The sequence below is a fragment of the Amphiura filiformis genome, chromosome 8 (assembly GCF_039555335.1).
Source record: "Amphiura filiformis chromosome 8, Afil_fr2py, whole genome shotgun sequence".
Taxonomy (NCBI): Eukaryota; Metazoa; Echinodermata; class Ophiuroidea; order Amphilepidida; family Amphiuridae; genus Amphiura; species Amphiura filiformis.
This window is the reverse complement of record NC_092635.1, coordinates 33,333,877-33,351,564: the sequence shown is the minus strand read 5'-3', so window position 1 is coordinate 33,351,564 and position 17,688 is coordinate 33,333,877. Positions and strand designations below refer to the sequence as shown.

The 17,688-nt window shown below is 37.3% G+C and overlaps 1 protein-coding gene across 1 annotated transcript in view; it reads left to right on the top strand.

Annotated features, from left to right (window-relative positions):
- Window positions 1-17,688, top strand: part of LOC140158974 (ubiquitin carboxyl-terminal hydrolase 24-like) — a 38,798-nt gene that overhangs the window by 1,386 nt on the left and 19,724 nt on the right. The window contains exons 2-11 of the mRNA XM_072182276.1: window positions 3,359-3,557; window positions 4,081-4,200; window positions 7,061-7,273; window positions 9,892-9,974; window positions 10,632-10,773; window positions 11,860-11,979; window positions 12,663-12,877; window positions 13,739-13,887; window positions 16,250-16,391; window positions 16,678-17,188. Coding sequence (XP_072038377.1) covers window positions 3,366-3,557; window positions 4,081-4,200; window positions 7,061-7,273; window positions 9,892-9,974; window positions 10,632-10,773; window positions 11,860-11,979; window positions 12,663-12,877; window positions 13,739-13,887; window positions 16,250-16,391; window positions 16,678-17,188 — 1,887 coding nt within the window. The 5' untranslated portion in view covers window positions 3,359-3,365. The remainder of the gene's footprint in view (window positions 1-3,358; window positions 3,558-4,080; window positions 4,201-7,060; window positions 7,274-9,891; window positions 9,975-10,631; window positions 10,774-11,859; window positions 11,980-12,662; window positions 12,878-13,738; window positions 13,888-16,249; window positions 16,392-16,677; window positions 17,189-17,688) is intronic.

The window sequence follows — 17,688 nt, the reverse complement described above, 5'->3', positions numbered from 1 at the left end:
GTGCAGTTGGAGTTTACAAATCTGGATTTTCTTTCCTTGTACTTATAAAAAACATAACAAAGTACATACATATCAAAAAAGCTCAATTTCGCGAAAGAAACAATGTCTTGTGTACACAGCCACGTTAAGAACTTGCAGTGGTGAAATAAATTGAATACCTGAGTGGGGGCCCAACTCCATCAAAACTGTTTTTGAGATGCATGTATTAAGAAAAAACTTAATATTTGGAAAAGTTTTATAGGCAGAATGTTTTCATCCCAATACAGTAAGCTAAAGAATTAAGGTACCAGTTGTGTTCACCACTGTATATCCTAAATGAAGACAAGTACAAGTATGTCAAAATCAAAACAAGCAGCCACTACCTGGACTCTTTAGCTTTGATTTAAAACCTCATTTGTTGAAATTGGTTGAGAATTAAAAAAAACGGTGATCTAAAACCAAATGAAGAAACAAAATAATAAGTTGCACTTTTGTGTTCTAATCAATGAAAGCACAACGCTAATTTTAACGTGTTAATCAATGGAAGCACAGCGCTAGGTCTCTTGTTCGCGAACGCTTTGTGTACAAATCAATAGGGCACGCAATGGCGTAAACTGCAACTTTTAAATTGGCATCTTCCTTGGGTTTTTGGGTCGTCGTGTTTTTATTTCTAGAACAATTTCAACAAATGAGGTCTTAAATTCGAGCTAAAAGATGCAGCTACTGTATTGGCTGTTTGTTCCAATTATGAAATATCTCTCTTTGTTTAGGACATACAGGGGGTGAACATAACTGGTACCTTCATTTTTTGGCTTACTGCACATGAACATACAATATTACATACATTCGAAATTATATATGACTAGAGCGGTTACCGCACCATGATAGCTGAACCATGGGGCCTGGACAGTATACGTGGGTATATGGGTTTCTAACCAAAATTTGGTCATTTTAAACTAAAAAGTGCCAATTTTTTTGTGCTTCGTGCAAATTAGTTCCAGTTTTGTACTATATTTCACCAGTTTAGCTTCAATGTGGCAAATTTTTTTGCACGCTTCGTGCGCATTTGTACCATAAACTTATTTTGTTGGTAAAAGGTGCTGGTTTCACTGGACTTCAAGAAATTTTCTCCAACCCCAATGTCAAAAAGAAATCTATGCCACTGATAATGATGTATATTTTGATTTCTTTTTAGGACCTTTAGGGGGGATCAAAAATTTTAGACCATAAAAAGGGGGATAAAAAATCCACCCTTTTTAGGAGGGAACAAAAAAATGTTGACGTCCCGAGGTCCCAACTTTTCCACCCCCACCAAAGTATTTATGAACACTCCCTAAGGACACTAGTCAGTTTGTAAAATGGCGTGTTGTTTTGTTTTTAATAGTACAAACTCTTGAATTCACAGAATAATATAGTATATATAACCCCTTCAAAATCTGATGGCCAATCCTTACACACCTACAGGGTTCAAAAGAAATACTCCCCCTTAAAATTACAAAATATTTCTTTGCATAATAAACTTGACATATATTTTGTTGATTTGAAAAATTCAAAAAGCTGTGAAAAGAGGAATCACTTTTCAACCCTCCCAAAGTTGTTTCATTTCCAAAAACAATATTTTTGGTCAAAAATAATCACATTTTCAAAAAATGATGCTTTCAGAAAAAGTTGCACTTTACCACATTATGTACAAAACGTTATCGATATTAATGTTAAGGTTGATTTAATTCTTGGTTTTTTCCTTCACCTTTCTGTCTCCGATCCTTCAGGCACCCATGCAACCATTATTCAGTGCAAAACAAAGATTTGTTGAACTTAATTTCGGTGTAAAATGAGATTTTCTTGTTTTTATTTAGCAGTTGTTTCAAAATGATAAAATCACTAGGGAGGAGAAATGAGCTCTCCATGCATAAATTTGACCAAAAGGGTGAACATTTACCTGTATTGGGTCAGTTGAAGCATCTTGCATTTTGCTTTAAAATGATGGCTTTCTTGGATAAAGGTGTAACACTCATGATGTAGCCACAAGACATTGGCTGCATGCAGGTAATTGGCTGAATGCTGACTTCCAACATAGACAGTGCTTCCAACCTCCAATCTTTGTTGGCCATTTCTTCTTTGCCATTTACGCCTATATTCAAGAGAGCCGTTGCTATAGATCTTTGCAACTGTTTCAGTCTACAATTTACAGTAAATTTTTCATCTCTTCAAGCCAGCGAAAGAAATAAGCATCACACTGCAAACCTCATTTTTACTCCTATAGTGATTTTACCATTTTTAAACAGCGACTGAAAACCTCATTCATGTCAATGAATCATTGTTTTGTACTGAAAGATGATTCTATGGGTTACTGAGTAATCGGATACATAAAATTTAAGACAAATTAACTAACAATTTACATTGATCACGTTGATATCGAGAACGTTTTTGTACATTACATGTATAGGATGTTGAAAAGTGCAACTTTTTCTGAAAGCATCATTTTTGGAAAATGTGATAATTTTTGACCAACAAAAATGATTTTCAAAAAGAAGAAAATTGGGAGGGTAGCAAAAAGATTCCTCTATTCACAGGTTTTTTAAATGTTCAACTCAACCAAATGTATGTCAAGTTATGCGAAGAAATATTTTGTAATTTTAGGGGGGAGTTATTTCTTTTGAACCCTGTAGTTGGCCTCCACTTCAGACAGTTCATACATACTACAAACCGGCGAACCCTTGCACAGACTGGTAAAAAGACTAACAATGTTTAATCTCTTTCTCAGTCATGTACTGCCATACAAAACAAATTTATAACAAATACAGAGTGTACATGCGCCTAACCTACAATTTTTTTTACAAGGTACCGGATCGTATTTAGCTTGGTTATCGCATGTATTGTGAATGGTGTATCAACAAAAGTTGGGGCATATATGACCAAATCGTATGCAAGTCCATTTGGTGAAATTAAATAGGGAAGCATCGCCTGGAGGTGCTGCTTCAAAAAAACATTAATACACAGAATAATAAAGTTCTAAGGCTAATGTTCACTAGTCTGAAAAAAAAAAAGGTTTTCTAGTCCGAAAGTAAGGGTTCGCTAGTCAAAAACTTGTTTAAAAGGTTAAGGTACCACATTATGAAATTTTGCAGTGGTGTAGCATGAGTCAGCCTATAGGGGCATCGACCATGATGGGGTGGGTGCACCATGCCTGATGGTGGGGGGGGGGGGTCACAAGTCATTTTTCATATGGGATATTTTAAAGTTTCAAATTGATTGGGGGCACTATGTCCCCCTCCCCTTGCCCCTATGATACTACGCCACTGAATTCTTGTTACTTAACGTCAAATTTCAACACATTCTAATCATCACATATATTCCGTTATTAATTTTTCCCATACAGAGCTGCAATGTCTTCCAATCGGTCCAAATCGGACCGAAAGAAACCACATTCTTCCCGATCACAACAAAGAAACTCAACATCATCATGCAGTGATGAAGCCAAATATGACTTTGAGTCAAAGAGAAGAGACAGACGGTCTGGGAAATACAATACTATATCCAGTCGACCTGGTGGGAGAGGGCTGGATTATGAAAGCAATGTAAGTAAATTAAAAAGGAACCTGTAGGGCAATTTTATGAAGTGTTTTGTTCCAAACAGTTTTTATTCCGAAGGGTCATTTATTAAGGTTTTTAGTCAAAATGGTAATTTTTCTGAAAAGTAATTTTCTGAATGGTAATTTTTCTGAACCCTCTGAAAGTTGTACTGTGCGATAATTATGTTTACAGCAAGGAGTGTATTCTCAAAATGTTCTGTCATAAATTGCTTGCTCTTCTTTCAATGTCCAGACAAATCTCCCTTCAACATGCCAACAAATCCTTAGCCTACCCTTTACACATGCCAAATTTTGGGGGAACCTTATTAAAACCTTAAATTATCTAAATCATGTGATGCAATGTGGTTCAAGTGCAGCGAACAGGAAATTTTGTATGTGAACATTTTTCAATATTTTTCCCCTTCCAACCTGCCAAAAAAAAGGTTTGGCCTCCCTATTACCCTCCGGTGCACATAATTATTGCATCATCCCCCCTTAAAGAGTCAGTTTTCTGTTTTTGTCATCACAGGACTTTCTAGGTGACTACAAGACATCCAGGAGTAAGTATGCTGGGATACAAAATGGCGGATCAACGTGTTACATGAATTCAGTGTTACAGCAGCTCTACCATACACCCGGGATATCACAGGTGAGGATTCAGTTTTGTTTGTTTATTTAATTTCCTTGTTTACATTGTTTGTTTGATATAACTGCAGAATTTAGTCTACCCATCAACCCTAATCCTAACCTAACCCAAAACCTAACCTGATTTTAGGGGTGGGCAGAAGCATACTGACCCGGCCCGCACTCCGTTCATCCGCGGGTATTAATGCTCGTCGAAAATTTCGCGAAATATGGGGTGTTTTCAGATGAAGAAACGCGATTCACGAAACACAAAAAAAAGGGGTGTTTTTTCATACCACGTGTTCACAAAATTGACAAAAAGGCTATTTGCATCGAGCAGCCTACGCGTTTCTGCCAGAAAAGTGTATATGTGACCATCCAGGTCAAAACGCTCGTAAAGTTGACCCCTGGTCAAATTTGTTTTCTTCCGTGTTTAGAAAATATATATCATAAGCTTTACAATGATATATCATTTGACTTCAAACGATATCCAGAAGCGGAGTTATAACTTCTTAAACTTTGCTCCTTCAGTAAAAGGGTACATTATTTTGGCACTACAATTTGTACATTATTTCTTTTTTTCCACATTGCTGGTATTAAATATCAAATGGTCATAATTGGCGGTCACTTCAGATCATCCCCAACTGAACGAGGTTCAGGAATGTCCTCTCGTTGTTAATTGTTGGTTAACCCACCACTTGAACAGGATTTAGCCAAAGCAAACAAAGACTTAAGCTTTTACTAATGCTATACATAAGTATAAGCTTATTATCCTCTTCAACAATAGGATTAAAGATTGGTGTTTGACTGGACTAAAATGAGAAACATGTCGGACAAATATTAGGGACATATGAATACAACCTCTATGCATATTTTGCACTGTAACTCGAAATACAATTTGCCGACTTTACGAGCGGTTTGAGATGGATGGTCACATATTAGAAATATTGTTCGCGCTTTAGGGAAATAGGGGTATTGTCGAAGGGCAAATAATTCGCAAAATCGCTAAAAAGGGGGTGTTTTTCCTAAAACTTCGAAATGAGATGCAAAAGGGGTGTTTTTAAAGTTCACCGACAAGCATGAATACCTGCGGATGCACGGAGTGCGGGGGCTGAGCATACTGACTGCCCCCCGGCTTAAATTGACCAAAAGTTGTAAATGTACATCTTCCTCTTCCTTTGGCCCGGTTGAGGCCACAATTGTGCTAAAGTTAGAATTGCAAATATTTGCGTGCTTCCCATGCATTTGTCACAGAAAATTCATTTTATTAGCGGGTCAGCAGGACGATTTGGAAACTTTGACCCCCTGGCTTGTTGGTGCCAGTGCACCCAGTGGCGGCACCACATGGGGGGCAAATGCCCCCCAGTCAGAACTCTTGCCCCCCCCCCTGTTGCTCCCCCAGTAAAAACCCAAAATTACAAAAATTTGCACTTTTTGCGGTAATTTGTTGATTGTTGCCCCCCCCCCTGAAATTCACTTTGCCCCCTAATGCCCCCGAAAAAAATTTCCTGGCGCCCGCCATTGAGTACACCCTGCTTGAGGGATGGACTAGATTTGGCAATTACAATGTTTGTTTGTTCCTACATCTGTACCATACACCTGGGATATCACAAGTTAGGAAATGCGAGTTAATTATCAGCAACCAATTCAAGAGATTATCAGTGGCTTGACAAACCAGAACACCAGAAAATTCAGATTTTTGCATTTTGGAATAAGCATAACTTTATTGTTGATAATTTGGTGGGCAGTAACTGTTACCCAGCAAACACAAAACATTTTACAGAAAATGTTTAAATGTTGGGTAGACTCGGGTTATATAAAGGGTATAAAACATTCTAATAATATTCCAAAAACATTTTGTGAAAACATGATGCAAAACATTCTAAAAAAAAAAGATTATTTTAAATATTTTGAAAAACCTATTTGCCAAAAATATTTTACAATAACATTTTGAGAACAGCTTTTAACTGTTATCGCAGTGTTTTTATATAATTTAACCCAACATGTAAATGTTAAAATGCATTTAAATCACATTTGTAACCTTTTAAAAATATTGGGTGATTCCAGTTGAAATCCACACTCCCCCTGTGAAAGATTTTTATATTTTCCACAGGGGGAGTATATTTTTTAAAGCCATATTATAACATTTGCTGAGGAAGACGCCCTCACTGAATTTTTAAAATTCCTTTTTTACACGATTAAATTGTACTTTATTAAACCAATATACCCTGCAAAAATCAAGACTCTAGGTGCTGTAGTTTTGTCAAAATCCGAGATTTTGAATAAAACGCCGAACCGGCGCTTTTATTTTACGATGGAATTATTAGTCGAACGCACGGTTCATAACACTGACACAGTACGTAGACGGCGTGTGGGACAGTGATATACACAACAAAGGGTCGTACCACAACATGGTCAAGGAGTGGTACGTATTGGCATTATGTGCGCTGGTAGTAAATTCCAATTTTCTTTGCTTTGCCGTAGTTGTTCGCTCAAAAATAAAAGGGATATATCTGACAGTAAAAGCTAACATTTTATGGCAAAGAAATGCTAATCTATTTTGTTTGAAAATGTTATAATATGGCTTTAAGTGTAATTGGCCAAAGTTAATCATTTTGAAACCCATACTCCCGGGCCCATACTCCCTGTATATAATGGCTTTACCTGAATGAGTATTTCAAATGGAAGTTACCCAAATTGTCTATTCTATATGAAACTCATACTCCCCCTGTGGAAGACTTTTGCTAAATCTTCCACAGGAATAGTGTGAATTTTAGATGGAAGAGCCCATTTTTGTGTTTGCTGGGTAGACAGTATTTTGAATATTTTGAACAGATAATTTCTAATAATCAACAGACAAGCAACCCTATTCTCTGTTTGAACAGGACATTCTGATGGCTTCTCCCAGCACAAACCCAAGAAGTATCTTCTGCCAAATACAGCAAGTATTTGGGACCTTGGATGACCAAAAACCACCTCAAATGGCTAGTTTTTGGAGGGCATTCAAGTTGTGGGGAGAGTCAATCAACACATATGAACAGCAAGATGCCTATGAGTTCTTTGTGGATCTTATCAGTCAGTTGGATGATCATATGACGGTAAGTGTGTGAATGCAACAAGTACTAGTATGCCTAGTATTACTGTGAAAGACTGAAGTATGGGGAGAGTCAATCAAAACATGAACAGCAAGATGCCTATGAGTTCTTTGTAGATCTTATCAGTCAGTTGGATGATCATATGACGGTAAGTGTGTGAATGCAACAAGTACTAGTATGCTTAGTATTACTGTAAAGACCGAAGTATGGGGAGAGTCAATCAAAACATGAACAGCAAGATGCCTATGAGTTCTTTGTAGATCTTATCAGTCAGTTGGATGATCATTTGATGGTAAGTGTGTGAATGCAACAAGTACTAGTATGCCTAGTATTACTGTGAAAGACTGAAGTATGGGGAGAGTCAATCAAAACATGAACAGCAAGATGCCTATGAGTTCTTTGTAGATCTTATCAGTCAGTTGGATGATCATATGACGGTAAGTGTGGGAATGCAACAAGTACTAGTATGCCAAGTATTACTGTAAAGACCGAAGTATGGGGAGAGTCAGTCAAAACATGAACAGCAAGATGCCTATGAGTTCTTTGTAGATCTTATCAGTCAGTTGGATGATCATTTGACGGTAAGTGTGTGAATGCAACAAGTACTAGTATGCCTAGTATTACTGTGAAAGACTGAAGTATGGGGAGAGTCAATCAAAACATGAACAGCAAGATGCCTATGAGTTCTTTGTAGATCTTATCAGTCAGTTGGATGATCATATGACGGTAAGTGTGGGAATGCAACAAGTACTAGTATGCCAAGTATTACTGTAAAGACCAAGTATGGGGAGAGTCAATCAAAACATGAACAGCAAGATGCCTATGAGTTCTTTGTAGATCTTATCAGTCAGTTGGATGATCATTTGACGGTAAGTGTGTGAATGCAACAAGTACTAGTATGCCTAGTATTACTGTGAAAGACTGAAGTATGGGGAGAGTCAATCAAAACATGAACAGCAAGATGCCTATGAGTTCTTTGTAGATCTTATCAGTCAGTTGGATGATCATATGACGGTAAGTGTGGGAATGCAACAAGTACTAGTATGCCAAGTATTACTGTAAAGACCGAAGTATGGGGAGAGTCAATCAAAACATGAACAGCAAGATGCCTATGAGTTCTTTGTAGATCTTATCAGTCAGTTGGATGATCATTTGACGGTAAGTGTGTGAATGCAACAAGTACTAGTATGCCTAGTACATACCTGCCAACTACTCCGATTTTCGCGGAGTAGCTCCGATTTCCCGAGTTTTAAACCCCCGAAAATCGGAGTACTCCGATTTTCTGAATTTTTTTTTTTTTCTTTTCCAAAGTTTTCGGCGACTTTGGAGAACCACTGAACCTATTCTGAAGTGCTAGGATCATTCACAGTTAATTGGAAAAAAAAATACAAAAAAATTACGAAGCTGAGAAGTGGCTTGGAAGTGCCGTAGCACCGCCATGCAATAAAGTAGTACAAAAAACTATGCAGAATAAAATAGTGCAGTAATATCACAGTAGGCCTTGTTATAAAGCCAAAAAATTGCTTCAACTAATGATCGTTATGTACAAAAGTATAGGAAACTGCATTTTTTCAAAGGTTGTAGTCATCAAATATGTGTTGAAATTATTGCTAAATATGGAGTATAAATCCCTCCTCAAATGCAAACCTTCAGAATAGGTCTAGAGGTTCTCCAAAGTCGCCAAAAAATTAAGAATAAATGGGATTTTTTTAAAATCATCAGTCAAGTAGGCCTTGTTATAAAGCCCATAAAATTGCTTCAATGAATGATCGTTATGTACCAAAGTATAGGAAACTGCATTTTTAAAAGCACATTTTCTGCGAGAAGGAAGCATATTTTTCAAACTTATAAAAACAGGTCCCAGAATGTTTTTTCACATCATTTTTTGAAAGGTTGTAGTCATCAAATATGTGTTGAAATTGTTGCTAGATATGGAGTCTAAATCCCTCCTCAAATGCAAGCTGAAGTGTATAAAAGCCTAGGGCTTCATTTTCACCTTGTTCTTTATTATTATTTTCTATATAATGTGTCTTCTGTGAAGGGGCTTATAAGGGTTTTTACAGTGTAGAAATCCTCTAGCTTTGGGGGAGGGGGGGGGGGGCTTTTTGAATTTTGAAATATCTTCCACAGAGGGAGTATGAATTTCAAATGGAATGAACACATTAGGCAGCTCCATTTGAATTTCATACACCTTTTGAGAAAGATTCGACCTGAATCTTTCACTGAGGGAGGGTGCATTTCAAATGGAACTGCTGAAGTGTTCATTCTATTTAAAATTCATACTCCTCCTGTGGAAGATATTTCCAAAATCTTTTACAGGGGTAGTGTGGATTTTAAATGGAATGGCCCATTATGTGAGCTAGGATATTAGCGGGCCAAGGGGAGGGCAAAATTTCCAAATCGTTTTGCAGAACCCGCTACTCAAATTACTTTATTGGGACAAATGAGTGCAAAGCGCAAACAAATTTGCAAATTTGGGTCAAAATTAGGATAATTGTGGCCTAAAACTGGACTGAAGGAAGATGCACATTACAAATTTGGTATTGTTATTTCGAGTGGGGGCCTATGAGTAAAGAATTGGATTTCTAAATCTAAATTCCATTTTATTTTGCCGTACTCAGGAAACCAACCAATCCGAAGTGTTCAAACCAAGATTCCAGGGAGTATATTCAGACATCAAGGACTGCCAAGGATGCCACCATAGGTATGTCAATAATGTTTTGCCATGAGGGACTGAACAATATGTCAGGGTGGGAATGGGGGAGTTTAGAGGTGGGAATAAGGGTAAGACAATTTTTTCTTGTAGCAGCAAAGTCCCAGATTTGTTGTTAAATGGTTTATGGAATGATGTGGGGCCGTAGTGGTCAGCGACAACCTGTAATGTGTGCTGAGGCTTGTGGATCAACGTCTAGGTGTTGTGCCTGTGCGTAGCGCACTATAAATCACTGCGCTTTTTTTAAAAATAAGTACTTGAATGTAATTCTACAGACTTATCCTTTGTTTATATTAAAGCTACTCTAACAAATTTCCAAATTTTTTCATGTTCTCGCAGAATCACTGAAAGTCCCTTTTATTTATAAATGTTGTGAGGCATATTTTGTCCACAGCCTACACTATGAGCCAAAATGAGATCATTTCTGATGCCAAAGTTCAATAACTGCATTAATTAAACAAGCACAACTCAAAAGTTTACCTCAACTTATGGAGCGTGAGATTTTGTATCTAACAAACTCAAAGGTCATTCTATACATGTAGAATCCTATTGGGGTTAAAGAACTGTCTTTTGACAGATGAGCATGTTTACGACCCTAGTGATAAGTTTTATTTGTTAATATTTTACTATTTACAATTACATGACCAGCTATGAATCTCAGGAGCAGTTTTTAGCCGTTAGTTTGACAGTGAAACCAGAGAAATCATTGGAAGAAGCATTAGATCAGTTTGTGAAAGGTGTGAGACTTGAAGGGGACAATGCATACTTGTGTGACAAATGTGGCGTCAAGGTAAAGCATGGTATTAAGATGTTATGGGTCGATCTGGCAGAATAAAAAGTACTAGATTGGCCCAGAACAGCTTAGAACTAGCCCTGTTTGCAAACCGCGACGCCCCTCGAATAGCAAGCAAAGTAAGCAGCCGAGTAGCAGGTGAAGCAAGCTATAGAGGCAGTCAGTGTGACGTCATGTGGCCATCCTTGTGGGTACTAGTAAACTCTGTTTCAGGGCATGAACAACAGGTGAATTAGGTATAGAGCAATACTAGCAGTCAGTCAATCTATAGAGGTCAATCATATCAAGCAAGTGATTAAGCTGCTCATGGGTACGAATCATGTATACAAACACTATTGTCATGAGTAATGCTTCAAAAACGTTGATTGCCTCTATAAGGCTTATCAATATTATCGATGATTGTAAATCGGTTTTGGCCAGGTCAACCGTAAAAGTTTGGCAAAGTGAGAAGTACCTGTCAGGGTTGCAAAAGTGTTCCAGCTCTCAACATAATTAATGCAAGCCATGGGGGACAATGTCGCATGTAATATTTATAGCTGAGTATGAAGATAGGCCTATACACTAGGTCAGGCCTAGTGAGTGTTGATGGCAATGAGCCTCAATTTGATACCACATTGCTACAAATCAAAATGATCATACGATCAGAATTGCTAGGCGTGGCCAAGCCTGCTTGCCAGCAATGAGTTTTACCTATTTTAAAATTTAGCTTTGCATGCTAAATGTTAATGCGCATTCCATTTTTAATGTTTTCCAAAACAGTACACCACAGATAAGCATATTATTATTAGATCTGGATCTGCATGTAAATTATGAGCAATGATTTGAGCAGGCTTTTTAACAATTTTTCAGCAACCTCATATTGACTCTCTGTATCTCAAATTGCCCAGTGGTAACTATTGCTAACAGGTGGGCCAGTAAAATAATCTTTCAAACTGGTGGTCCGAACGAAGCAATATCCATCAATAACAAAACTTCAGGTCCCAAAACATGGTACTAATGCCAGCAGCATGACTAGGAGCTTCTCACTTGACACAGGTCTTGATGATGTGATTTTTTTATGATCTTGTTGTGTTCATGATTTAGAGAGATGCTACTAAGACCATGTGCATTAAGACTCTACCTCCAGTACTTGTGATTCATCTAAGAAGAATTAAGATGGATTGGGAGACTGGCAGAGCTACCAAATTCAATGACTACTTCAAGGTAAGGTCCGGGTTCAAATCCCACATGGTTATGATACATCTGAAGAGAATTAGAGAATTAAGATGGAATGAGAGACTGCTAAAGGTTCCAAATTCATGACTACTTCAAAGTTAGGTCACAGGTCCAAATCCTATTGATGAATCTGAATCAAGATGGATATTATCATGCCTGATCAGATACACTGTACTGCCCAGTTCAACTTTATTAGGTCTATAATCCCTGCTGGATAACAATTTTGCAATGATATCTTTTATATCAGTTAACATTAATGAATAAATTTTCTCTTGAAAATTTTCTGGACATGTGACACCCATGGGCGCAGACATATTAGCATTATTTAATGTGACCCAGAGCACAGCGGGTGGGCTACCAATGTATTTGAATAGAAAGAATTCCTCCTTTGCGGCAAAATAAGTTACTTGTCGCAAATTAATAATGCTATGGTAAGAGTTTCCATAGATAAAATTTTTTTTCGGTAGGTAGATATTTTTTTTGAAATTACGTTTTGATGATATTGTGAAGAAATTAAGATTGCTGAATATTTAATGAATTTGCTATGCACAAATTACTATACCCAATTCTTGTAAGATCTGAGTCGGTCAGACCTGTAGAGCAGGATTTTCTTTTTTCGTCGCCTAATGCTTTTTAAAATCATCTTATTAATCTTATCTTATTTAATGCAGTTTCCTCAACTTCTAAACATGGAGCCCTACACAGTCAAAGGTATTCAGAGCAGAGCAAAATCCAAACCAAGCGATAAGTCATCAAGATACAAAGGCGTCAAACGTGGTGCCTCAACTTTGTGCCCCAACAACAGTTTATACCAATTGGTTGGTGTGGTGGTTCACACAGGACAGGCAAATTCTGGACATTATTACTCCCTGATAAGGGATAGACAGTAAGTAATGACTGTAATGGACTATTCCAGTTGAAATCCATACACCCCTATGAAAGACATGACCTTAAAGGAAGTGTCCGGCAATCACAACATAGGTCTTATATGTTAGAAAAATAATTATCAAACCACGAATCACATGGTTTTATTTCAATCAAACTCATATTAACCATAAAAGCGAATAAAAAACATCCATCTCTCAACACGCGATATTCAAAATTCCTGGGCGCTGACTGTCTGGTGCAAATGACGTCATGGTTATTTGTGCTCATTTGTCGACAGGCTTCATTGAACTATTGGGACGTCACTGCTCTAGACAATTTCGCGCGGGAATTTTGAATATCGCGTGTTGAGAGATGGCTGTTTTTATTCGCTTGTATGGTTAATATGAGTTTGTTTGAAATAAAACCATGTGATTCGTGCTTGATAATTATTTTTCTAACATATAAGGCTTAATGTTGTGATTACCGGACACTTCCTTTAATCTCCCACACAGGGAGTGTAGATTTCAAATGGAGTCACCTATTTAGGTATCCCCATTTGAAATTCACACTCCCTGTGTGGGAGATTAAGGCCATACATGTCTTCCATAGGGGGTGTATGGATTTCAACTGGAATAGCCCAATCCAGTTGTATTATTTGCTAATTTTCTGTTAAATTCCAGTTGAAAATTTTTGAAATTTATAACCAAGTTGAATTTTACAAACTTACTAGCTTTAAATGAGTACAATTTTGTTTGGAATTCCAAAACCTTCCACACTTTTCCACTTTTTATGGATAAAAATAGTTGGATCTGGAATTCCAAAGTCTTCCTCAGGGGTATGGGTTTCATTTGGATTAGCCTATTTCATTTGTTCTTTGCAGTGGTACTGCACAAATCAACTCTACCAGAGGAACATGGTATAAATTCAATGACACATCTGTACGTGAATACAAGATGACAGAGACAGCGTTAGAAGAGGAATGCTTTGGTGGCAATCACAAACCCAACAAGAATAGCTGGTATAATCATTGTAAGTATTTATTTTATTTTATTTATAGTGTGAAAAAAACATATATAAAACATTTGACAGAATATATAAATTCCCTATGGGCACAGCCAGCAGCCACTACTCGCAAAAATACCTATATGTGACTAGACTTCTCCGTAGTCCACTTGCCCATTGTGCATACTCTTAAAACTCTGATTTACATTGTAATTAATTTGTGCACAATTGATAGATTTAGACATCTGATCTTTTTAGTCACCATACTCCCTCTGTTTGTTGGCTTTTCAAGTGGACTACTTACTTTCGATTGCGGTTAACAAGTTTAACACAGTTGTCTATCATGGATGAGATTGTCGGATTTCTGGCCTACTAAAATTGGCCATGATGTAATGCATCTTTAAATGGACCTGGCTTGTGATTGGTCGCCCAGATCTCGTTATGGTTTAAATCCTCCGGGCACGTGCGGTTACCATTGATAACTACATTGTACACAACTATGCGGTGCTTTGTGTACTAGGAGCATGAGCGCGTCTTGTCTTGTACGTACAGGCTTTGTATTTGCGGTTAAATTGTATTGATAAACAAGTATGATTGACAGTGTGTGTTAGGGACAAAGTCCCCGGTCAAAGTCCTGTTAAAAATGCAATGTTCATAGTCGATTTTTAACTCGGGCTTTCGCGATTATTACGCTGACAGATTCTAAAATTAGAACTGTTCAGTATTGAAGTGCCATTACTATCACTAATATAATTATATAAACTTTTTTCATAACCATTTACTAGTATTTTGATGTAATAAAATAATATCAATATAATATCGAGTTCAACTGAATGCATTCATAATGATTAAATAACATATTTTTATTTATCAAAAATCAACTATGGCATAGTCTAATATGTGACCCATCACATCAAACTGACCACTTTGTGGCTGGCTTTGTTGGCAGATAACAATGAAAGAAGATAAGAAAATACAAGGAAAATAGAAAGAAATTTGATCTTGTTTTGCCTCATAAAACATTTTTACTGTATCTGATTTCAACAAGTAAGGTGTCATTTTAAAGCTAGCAGTTTATCCTAGTGTTTAAATCTCTTTTTTCATTAAGTGGTTGGCTACATTAATTTTTACGCTCAAAGAAGCTGCTGCAAAAATAAACACATGATTATGAACCTTTGGTACAAAGGTCTATGTAAGAAATGTCAAAATCGCATAATTAAAAACAGACAAAATAGCTCGAAATCGAAAAAGCGCGAAAAATTACCAAAATTACTATTTTTACAGTAATTGGCAAAAATTATTTGTTTTTTGTTACTGCATGCATCAATAAAGTCCCAGCTAACGCTCACATTAATTCTCAAGAGTCCACATTTGGCAGTGAATACCTATGGTATGTGTGTATATAACGTATGTGCAGGGGGCACCCGTGTGCAGGGGTGTTTTTTTTTGTGTGTATGCAGGTCGTCAAAATGGTCCGGTTTTGGGGACAGATTTTTCAAATTTAACGTTAGTCAGTAGTTGAGTCTGGTCACCACATAAAAATAAAGAATAAATGTTGTTTGATTTAATGTGCGCTTCAGCTAGACATGACCTAATTATCAGCACACTTCAACAATTATTCCGCTGCCATTAGGATATATCAGAATCATTTCCGCTTCACCAAGTCCGCAACTGATGCTCAGGTACTCTCAGCGACTTAGATTGTAATTACTCCCAGCAGCTCCCCATTTTACACCTCGGTGGAATGAAGCAATTGGGAATTAAGCTATCTTGCTCAAGGACACAACACACTGGCCGTGGTGGGGCTGAACCTGTAACCTTTCGATTATGAAGCTTACATCCTAACCATTGGACCACCGTGCTTCACATTCAAGTCTAAGTGTGAGCCATAGTATCTGGTATCTGAGTCCAGTCCAAGATGGGGGTGGGGTGGGAACATGAGTCCCAAATTTGCATAGAATTGTGCTTCCCTGTAACCTCAAGACTTAGTTTTGATTTAAGCTTTCTGACATTCAAATGTTTTTTCTTTCAATTTTGATCTTATTTTTGCATCAGTTAGATTTGGGTAAAGCAACATGATATGCATATGATTCTGTCATAAAACTTGCAAAACTTATTTTATACTTGATAAGTATAGGCCAAATGGCACACTGACTTTGGAGTAGAGAGACTTGCCATCTAGGTAATAATACCAGGGTGAAATTGAGCAAAATGTTTGTGAACTTCCCAATAAATGTCTTTCAGACCGTAATTAACTTAAGTTTGACCCATCTTTGCAATAAAATGTGAAAATTTCATATAAAATGTGAAATTGTTTTCATGCTCATTTGTCATGTTCTCATTCTTCCAATCAAAGTTTTCTAATCATTATCTTATTGCATTGTTTCAGTTCCCAGCTTTTCAAGTTCAGGACATGAGAGATCAAACAGCGGCTACATGTTATTCTATGAGAAAGTAGATGCAGCAGATCTAGAAGCAGATATGTTGACTGAAGGCTATGAAAACACTGAATTGGAAACAAGAACCAAAAAGTAAGATCATTTAAAAAAAAGCATGTTATGTTGCTTGGTTTTATAAAAATAAAACCTACAACATTAAGCATTGAAGCATATAAACATGATAAACAGATTGAATTGGACAAAGTAACAAAGAAGTATGATCATTTTGAGGAGGGGAAGAAAATCTATAAAGGATGGATTTGACATTAATTAGTTCCATCTTTATTTCACCCTAAAATATTTGTCACCCCTCTGCAGAGTTACACCCTTGTAATAATGGTAACAATTAAAGCTTTGTTTTCCTTTTTTTTTTTTGCAGAATGCACACAACAAGTAGCACCCTCCTGTCAGATCTCTCAGAAACAACACCAGCATCTGACTACATTGGAAGCCAAGTTTCAAACACTGCTGGAGATAACAAACTTCAACTAACAGCTCCTGATCTATCATCAGAAGTCAACCCAACCACAGAGCACACAAAACCCAAGGTGACAACTGCACATGAGACGAAAAGTAAAGAGAATAGCTCATCAAACAAGTGGGAGAATAAAACAACTTCACATCTCCTGTCTAGAACCTCAACAACATTGACCACACATGGTGACAAAGGTCCTCCTGGTGCAACTCAGCATCTAATGGCAGACAAAGGTCCTGGAGTAGCTCAGCAAGTTGTGGAAGACCAAGAAGTGTCTTCAGAAGGTACTCCGGTGGACTTGCCACCAGCAGTTCAGGAAGCTCTTCGCTACGAGAACATGCAGATCAAGAGAGTGCGATACCATTTGTTTTCTTACAAATTTGATTTCTTGAGAGCCTTGAGAGCACATGAGATGGTACGTAAAGGGCTACAAAGGGCTATTACACTTAAAATCTGCCATACCTCTGTGGAAGATTTAAGTCAGTTCTTCCACAGAAGGATTATGTTTTTCCAATGGAATTGACTAGGGTTAATCATTTTGAAACCCATACTTCATGTGGATTTCAAATGGAATAACCCAATATTATGTTTGAACCCCCCCCCCTTGGAATTCCAACTAGTAGCAAAATTTGCAGTTTTAATGCTAAAACATATAAAATGGGGCAAAATACACAAGGATAATTGTGGCATCAAACAGGCCAAAGGAAGATAAACACTACAAATTTTAGTAAATTTTTATCGGTATTTCAAGCTAGGGGCAACTTGCCTTCCCTCAGTCCGGCCTCCATCCACATGGTCAGTATGCCGATATAGGTAAGCCTATAGGCCTATAGGCCCTACTGCTGGTGCTTTAATTGTTGTATCATTTTATCTATTAAAAATTCAAGAAATAATTTCAGACGGTAAAATTAGGAA